At 35.9% G+C, this 9,328-nt stretch overlaps 1 protein-coding gene across 1 annotated transcript; it reads left to right on the forward strand.

The window, feature by feature from the left end:
• Window positions 1-357: 357 nt before the first annotated feature.
• LOC110458702 (28S ribosomal protein S9, mitochondrial-like) lies at window positions 358-9,235 on the forward strand (the record flags this gene model as incomplete). The annotated part of the gene is made up of 7 exons (XM_021510566.1): window positions 358-458; window positions 1,807-1,930; window positions 2,297-2,463; window positions 3,355-3,385; window positions 3,917-3,996; window positions 6,303-6,382; window positions 9,148-9,235. Coding segments are annotated over exons 1-7 (663 nt in total), but the record flags the coding sequence as incomplete, so codon positions are not given.
• Window positions 9,236-9,328: the final 93 nt, after the last annotated feature.

The following is a 9,328-nucleotide window of genomic DNA, read 5'->3' on the forward strand; positions in this document are numbered from 1 at the left end:
TGGATCAATATCCCCCAGATATATCTGTTTAGCTTATAAACTTGATTTGTTTTATCTATGTGTAATGAATAGCGTAGTCAGAGACGTATAATAATACGTATTATACGTCACTGGCGTAGTTAAGGGCGAAAAGACGAAATATAGGAGAACAGAAAGACGGTAAGCCAAAAATAGAGCGAGTATTAAAGATAACTAATTAGTACGGACGCGCGGACGAAAATAAGAACGTATTGGGGTCTCGGGGCCCATAAATACATACAACGATATCTCGATAAAATCAAATTATTTTTAAAATTCCCGCCAAAAATACACATGGTATAAATATGTAGATGTAAAGCGTTTACGTGACCGCGACATTGAACAATATGGCCGCCTCCAGCCCCAGGCTTTTGGCGTGGAGGCAGCTCCTGAAAATTTTATCAAATTCACAAGGAACGACGATTAATCTTAACTCAAGAGTAGGTATAATTCAATGGTCACATTCACTGTAAATATATAAATATATTAAGTGAATTAACACGCCCCTTGGTTAATTTTCCTGACTTACCCTGATGTTAACCTTGAAGCACAGGGGCTAGCAACGATTTATGTGATAAGAATAATCATAGTGAAAAATACGTAACTGTACATAACATAACACAGGGGCTAGCAACGATTTATATGTAATAACAATTAAAATAGTGAGAAAAATACGTAACTGTATGTTATGTACAGACGTACGTAATTTTTCTCACTATTTTTATTCTTATCCCATATAAATCGTTGCCAGCCCCTGTGGTTTATCCTGAAGTGTAGAGAGAAATATTATCCATTTTAGGGGTTTTAATCGACCCCTGGTATAAATGACACCCTCAATTATGATGTGTATGTAATTATATACCATTGAATTTGGGGCCTTATACAAGTTATAGTTATGTGGCATATTTTTATTGTACATAGGATTACGGTCGCCTTCGAGCTAGAAGGAATTTCCCTTTAGCTCAATAGTAGAGCTTCCCACTAGGAACATATGAATTGCGGGTTTGACCCCGGCAGAAGCACACATTTAAAAAGGAGGGAAAAGAGTGGCAGATTTTATATTAATTGTACATAGGATTACGTTCGCCTTCTAGCTTCGAGCTATAGGGAATTTCCCTTTAGCTCAGTGGTAGAGCTTCGGACTAGGAACCTTGTGATCAAAGGTTCGATCCCCGATGGAAGCACACTATTCTCTTTCCTGTTACAGTATACTCTTCCCCTAGTTATTTCTTACTGCATTCGCCAAAAATCATTGCAAAACCATTCTGTTTTCCCAAAATCATGCTTTTGTTTATGAAATTTTCTCCAAGTCTCATGTTCCTGTCAAAAATAGGTAAACTAATATAATACTTTATACAAAAAGGGTACGAAGAAAGCTCTCAATGTCAGAAAATCAACTACACCAACTCGCATCAAAAATCACATTTCTAAATGGAGTGTTTTATAAGTTTTGAAAGTCTGTCTTTCAGCTTTAATTAAAACTATAATTTGTGAGAATAGTCTGCTTCTTGTCAATTCTGTGATAGATTAAAGTTGATGACCATTTTTTGTTGTTTCTAAATGAGTTCATTACTTTTCTATACTATCCGTATCATGATATCGTCCGGCCTGTGTTTAACAATCAACTCTTGTCTAGTATATATAGTAAGTCCACTAAACTTGACAAAAGGGGAGACAATAGAGAACTATTGTGTTTGTTAAGTTAATTGTTACAGGTAATTGTGATTTTAATGATATTCCTTCTGCTTTTGAGAAAATATTTTTAACAGAGTGTTTTTAATATCTCAGTGTGGTTTCCATTGCTCTGGGACGACACACGAAAAGCTCACTGTAGATCCGTTTGGTTCTGGAGACAAGGCGCGGAAGATCAGTAATGCCATGAAGGCCTACCTGGAAACAGCTGTCAAATACGGTTTGTCATATATATTAAGACCAACAGTGTCTTAAACGTTTCTGTTCATTTATGCATACATGTCATTTTTAATGATTTCATGATCAGATACTCAAAAATATAAACCTGCCTAAGTTCCTCGCAGCATGAGACACTTTTATAATGAATTTCACGAGGGTCTTTTGATCCGGCAATAAGCCCTAGATAGTCTGGTAATAAGTCCATCAACATCTTAAACAGTTAAGTATAAATACAACTAAATACGCTTGTCATCATATAAACCAACTTCCTAGATACTTTATTTTTATATTGGTCTAAAAATAAACCTTTGTTACGTTATGCATCACATCACGAGTCATTTGTGGATGTAATTATATATAATTTCAGAAAATCAGAAGGACAATCTGACAGCTGATTATGATCTTGGGCGACGACATCTTGCCAACATGATGGGCATTCACCATGACGATTTCACAAAGGAACATGCCAAGATTGCGGTCAGGTACCTCATGCCGTCGGGAATGTTTGACAAAAGAGCTCATCCCCACTTGTTGGTGAGTTCTTTATTTTAAATCAATATAAACTTTATTTATTTTACAACAATTATGAAACAAGTTTTCATAACTTATATTAATCACTCTTGTTGGCCCAGATGTTTACACGTGAGTGAGGATGGGGCTTTATGTGGGAGGAAAAAGTAGTACCCAGAGAAAACCCACATGGTGGAGCAGGTGACCCCACACCTTTTCATGTCCAATCAAGGAATCAAACCCCAGCCGCCTTGGTGAAAGACAAGTGCGTTGTCCTTTGCGCCACCAGACCACCCTTTGTTTTAAAGTCTTCTTTTCTGACACATCTGTTGTCGAGGAAATCTTTAAATTTTGTCCCAGCTTACCCTTTAAACATCAACAAATTTTTACATCACAAGAATTTTGCATAAGAACAACCTTAAAGAAAATAGTTGTTTGCAGTTTCCATGCTCACAATTTTAAGTTTTTAATCTAAAAATCTAAAATCACAAACAAATAATTTCTGAAGGATGGCCTAAACCAGAGTATCTTGACATATATAGTTTGAAATACATGTTTTAAGATGTTTTCAACAATGGATTGCATTGACACGGGCTTAAACCCATGACCTCTTTACTTTCACAATTAAGATATCCGATATCAATATGGTCACCTGCAGTCAACTAAGTCAATTTCTGCTTCAATACAACAAATATAGCAATTGCCTGGTCTTACATATGCACCATATGACGGTTTAGGGACTAGTTACTCAACCAAATGAGGATCTCAGATTCGGTCAAGTTTACCTTTTTCTGAGTAACTGTCCTCTCCATAAGCTGCTAGATAGCTCTGAGTCTTAGCTGACTTTTAATTGATTATGTATGTCACTGCTATCTATCTTATCTTTGATTTATGGACGTTTTGTTTATTTTCCAGGAAGCAGATGAAGTCCTTCCCCACAAAAAGAGTAAGTATGACACCAAGGTGCTACAGCATACAGTTGTTGACGGGGGATGAGGTCGACATGTGTTTTGTTGGACCTGAAGTTTGAACTGTTATCTGAGGCCACCTATCTTCTCTGTACCCTTGGACTATGTCACAAAGTAAAGGCTCATGGTAATTCATTTGATTGGTTTTAGGTATAAACAACTGACCAATCACTTTGCTGATACCTGTCCTTTGAAGATTACACCTGACCGCCAAACCTGTCAATTTTACCGTTATGCTGCTGCATGATTCCTTTGATCTTCATCAAAGTCATTAGATGAGACTTTTTGTATCATCCACAAGGTGTCGTGTACAGACCTTTAATTTAATTTTAATTTACAACAAATTTTAATTTAATTCAAATGGTGCAGAGAAGTTATGTGTATGGAGAAAGGAATTCGAAGGTGGTATAGATATACACGAAAATAATAATGTCAGAGTTTATATTGTCAGGTTATTACATCAGATAAATCATGAGTAATCGTGACTGAGCTTTTTGCCATAATTTCAGAGGCACAGTTTGGTAGGGATGGTCGACCGTTCCATCCTATGTTTTACACGACGAAGCCTAACTACTACCAGTTCATGCATGTAAGTATTAACCACATCAGTCGTTTCTCTTCTGAAATGGTCAGGCCATGGTTTATCAAAACGAAATTCTGAAGCAATTATTATGTTTTGATGATCTGTTTAACGCTTTCCGTACCGTTGTCTTGTACACATGACAATCAATGAGCTTCCTGGTCCCAGTTTTCGTGAATAGACGACAAATGTATATGCGTCTCATGCCCGTTGTCCTGTACACATGACAACAGACTTTGGTGTTACCTGTCTTCTGCTAAACTTATTCTAGCACACAACAGTCGTGTAATTTCAATTATTGTTGCTAAAATCAGCACCCATTAATTGGCAAGAAATATTTGTATAGGTGCATAGTACACATTTTTCATCATGTGACCTATTGTTTTCGAATTTGCTGCAAGATGTTGCGTTTTGTTGTCTCCAATATAAACATTATAGTGGCAACTGAATGGGATACAAACACTCTTAAATTCATCACAATATATTTATGGAGACTTATGGAAGTAATTATGGATATTTTAATATAAGTCATGGTGAAATCTACTTGTATTAAAAAAAACAAAAAACTTAACAACTTTGTTACCAAAATTAATCCCCATTTGGGACCCGCACTACGACACTGTTTTGAATACATTGAATAGTATTGTTCGTTGCCGAAAAAAATAACGATTCGCATCAGAAAAAAAAAGTCCATTATAATCAAATGATTAAAAAATCATGAAAACAATGGTGTTAAGATGATACAAATATAACACGATTTAAAGCGTAAAAGTGTGTATATGGCCAAGCATTGTTTTAAAAATAGCTTTTTAAACAATTTCCGTTTACATGGTGTGCCTCTGTGTAAATTTTGTATTCTAATTCATTTGAGATATAACATGGCATTTGATTGGTGAATCAAAATAATTTGCGACAGTAAAACCACGATATACTGTCTGGAAATTCTCATTTGCATATGAAGCCAGAATGGCCATTGTTTGTGACGTCGATGACCCCGACTAACCCTGAAACGTCATGAAATTGATTATTCATGACATCATGAACAATAGCGTGACCCCAAAAGGTTAACTTGATTCCACCTCAGTTTGAAAAATTTCTGACGTCATCAATCCAGAGCAGGGAGACCCAGAATTTGAAGAAAACACTCAAAAATATCTTAAAATCATCGTTTCTGTAGGTGGTTTTGGTTGATATAAATTAGAGTGGTGATTACCCTACTGTTTTATTGAAATTTGCTATGGTATATTGTGATTATACTGTCGCAAATATCCGCTTTACTGTCTCGGCTACGCGTCGCCAGTAAAACTCAATTTGCGTAAGTATAATCCTTATATACAACCCTTACTTGTGTACCTTTGTCACCTACTGTGAATCTCAATGATAATTAGGCCTAGAAGTCAAATGAAAAATATGAAATTTGTAGTTGACCTTTTAAATGGAGGAATATATACAGTAGTAGTATAATGATGATAAACAGTTTATCACACTGTGCTTCCAAGGTTTGTGGTTTTCAACATTTATTTTTTTTCAAACATTTTACTTCCCCAGCACATTTAGGATGCTGCCGGTTGGGGAGCCCCAGGATCAGCATCTTCATAATCATGTGTCCTCATACAAGAGGGATCTCATACTTTCTCTCATTCTTAATACTACTAATTATATTATTCTTTCTTTATTTTCACTGTCTTCTTTAACACTCATACTCACATTCATACTTACATTCAAAATGAAGGTACAAAGCCTTACATACATACATGCGTACATTCCCTTTGCTGCACCTCCAGGTGAATTACCCCGTAATGGGCCTCACTTCTGTAACAAGTCGGCCTTGACTTTGGCTGTGTGTATTAATAGTAACATGGTGGAAACACGCCGCGCCTGTGGTATGACAATATTAGGCAGTCTAAAGTCCTGTAAATCATTCGAGTAGGCCTAAAAAAAATCTTATCACTAGCACATGAATAAAATATCAAGTCCACCTTCTGTGGTCTCTTGTTTTAATCACGTGCTCACATCAAACCCTGAAAACACGGTGTGATAATCTTTAAAACTTGTTATCTTTTGATAATTCTGTTGACAAGTGAGAATAATGTATCAAGACATTTGACTAATTCTGTTGACAAGATGTTGTTTTAAGACATTTGACACATTTTGTTGACAAGATGTTGTTTTAAGACATTTGACACATTCTGCTGACAAGATGTTGTTTTAAGACATTTGACAAATTCTGCTTACAAGATGTTGTTTTAAGACATTTGACACATTCAGTTGACACAATGTTGTAAACTAAAACTTTCTGATAATTCTGTTGACAGGACATTGTACAAAAGATACAGAACCTGGATAATAAAATGGATGAAAGCACATCCCTTTTAAAAAAGTCAGACCCTCCTTCGTAAGTAAATAGAAATTTGGAAATTTGGGAATTTCCTTCCATCATACTTGAGTTTAGAAAGCTAAAAGCTGCTTGCATGAATTGAAAAGATCTGAAACACTTTTATATCAATCTTCTGTAAGGAAATTTAGAGTATAGGGGATGAGTTAATGTTTATACTCCAAATGTTAGTCAGTCATACTGCAGTAGGGTGTAATATTATTTTCTTTTTTAAAGATATTATGATTTTTATGCTCCCCGAAGATTTGCGGTGGAGCATATAGTTACCGCTTTGTCCGTCCGTCCTTTTCGTGTCTGGAGCATAACTTTATCCACATTTAAGGTAGGATCATGAAACTTGGTGTTAACATCAGTCATACTAAGGTGATGTGCAATGTACCAAATTTAGGAGCCACAACCCCTTATTAGTCCCCTACCGGGAAACCGGGGGGACTATAGTTTTCCCCTCCGTCTGTCCGTCCGTCTGTCCGTCTGTCCGAAGAGGTTGTCAGCACTCTAGAGCCTTCATTCTTTCATGGATTTTAATCAAACTTCACACAGTCATAAAGAATTAAAATATCTTCAACAAGTTCGAGTTTCAAGGTCATCAGATCAAGGTCAAGGTCATTATTACTATAAATAGAAAAACTTTGTCAGCACTCTAGCGTCTTCATTCTTTCTTGGTTTTTAATCAAACTTCACACAGTCATAAAGAAAACAAAATAAAATATCTTCGACAAGTTTGAGTTTCAAGGTCATCGGATCAAGGTCAAGGTCACTGTTACTATAAATAGAAAAACTTTGTCAGCACTCTAGCGTCTTCATTCTTTCTTGGTTTTTAATCAAACTTCACACAGTCATAAAGAATTAAAATATCTTCGACAAGTTCGAGTTTCAAGGTCATCGGATCAAGGTCAAGGTCACTATTACTATAAATAGAAAATCTTTGTCAGCACTCTAGCGTCTTCATTCTTTCTTGGATTTTAATCAAACTTCACACACTCATAAAGAATTAAAATATCTTTGACAAGTTCGAGTTTCAAGGTCATCGGATCAAGGTCAAGGTCACTGTTACTATAAATAGAAAATCTTTGTCAGCACTCTAGTGTCTTCATTCTTTCATGGATTTTAATCAAACTGCACACACTCATAAAGAATTAAAATATCTTCGACAAGTTTGAGTTGGACAGGTTCGAGTTTTAAGGTCAAATGGTCAAGGTCACAGTTACTATAAATAGAAAATTTTATTTAACATTCTTCCTTGCCTGTTTATCAAACTTCACACACTTGTAAAGATACCTTTACAATCAACAAATAAGATTTCTTAGTATTTTTATTCCCTTACCGGTGAAACTGGGTGGGGGTGGCAGGGAGGGAGAAGAAAACAAGAATACCTAAAGTTTTCCTCGCTGTCTGTCCGAAGAAGTTTGTCAGCACTCTTGCGCCTTCATTCTTTCCTAGTTTTTAATCAAACTTCACATTATTGTAAAGAATTTAAATATCTTGGACAATTTCAAGGTAATCGGGGCAAGACAAGGTCACTATTACTATTTTAGAAAATCTTTGTCAGCACTCTAGTGCCTCATTCTTTCATGGATTTTAGTCAAACTTCACATTATTATAAAAAAATTCAATATATTGGACAAGTTCAAGTTTCAAGGTCCTCAGATCTAGGTTGAGGTCACTGTTGCATCTTAATAGATTGCGGGGGCCGGTAGGGGACATGTATTGCTTCAGCAATACTCAGTATGCTTGTTTACAGAGTTATTGCCCTTTGCTAAAATGTTGTGTCCGGAGCATAGCTTTGCTAGCATTTAAGATAGGATCATGAAACTTTCACTTGGTATGTACAGTAGTCATACTAGGCAATGTGCACGGTTCCTCATTCAGGGCCCACAACCCCTTAATTACATAAAACAACCCCTTAATTATTGCCCTTTCCTAAAATGTAGTGTCCAGAGCATACTTTTGCCTGCTGTTAAGCTAGGATAATGATTCTTGGTGTGTACATCAGTCACACTAAGGTGATGTGCGTTGTACCATATTCAGGGTCAGCTGCCCCTTACTAATAGAGTTATTGCTAACATACCAGACACATATACATGTATGTATGTTAAAACATGATTTTTCTTCTTCAAAACTCCCCATTTCAACATATTTTTACCAATATGTATCATAAATCTAACCAAATGCAAAATTCACAAACAGGAAAAGCCTCCAATAAATTTGTATTTGGGCAAACATCAGTTCCACTGATACTCTTGTTTTTGGAGTTGTCAAGGAAACAGAGCATTTTTCCAGAGCATATCTCAAAAAAAGTCATAGATTTGATGCTCAAACCAGTAATTGATAACAAAATTTGATGTTTTTCCTTCTACAGGAGTGAGAAAGGGATATTGGTATTAAAGTCTTGTTAAAAATATAATAATTATTATGCTTAAGAATATTAACTCATTCACCCCTGAAGACTCATTTCAACTCTTCCAATTCAAAGATTGGAATAGTTCATCATTAAATTTCAGGGGTGAATTAGTTGAAGTAAATAGCTTGACCAACATGCAGTTTGAAGGTTTATAGATATCGCTCTCTTTAAGTTTATCTTGTCTGCCACACATATGTCTAGCTTACAAATGATGACAATCCAGGTAAGTGCTGCATGCCCTTTGGGCCTCTTCTTAAATATAAGCGTAGCTGTTTCTACTGAAAGCATCAATAAGAATACATGTACTGACTGTAATTTGTCTGATGACTAAAAATAGTACCACTGTCACTTTTTATCCTCGTAGGAGTGTGATGACATCTGAATGGCTGAGCTTTTCCGATTTCAAATTACAAACAAGGGAGACAATTAACCAATCAGATGTAAGTCTTTTTGTTTGTTTGTGATCTTTGTTTACTTAAATCAACCAAACAGCTGTACCTTATACCTGGCACACACAGCTGTGTCATATACCTACGTCAACCAAA

The sequence above is a fragment of the Mizuhopecten yessoensis genome, unplaced genomic scaffold (genome assembly GCF_002113885.1).
Source record: "Mizuhopecten yessoensis strain PY_sf001 unplaced genomic scaffold, ASM211388v2 scaffold9711, whole genome shotgun sequence".
In the NCBI taxonomy this organism is placed as follows: Eukaryota; Metazoa; Mollusca; class Bivalvia; order Pectinida; family Pectinidae; genus Mizuhopecten; species Mizuhopecten yessoensis.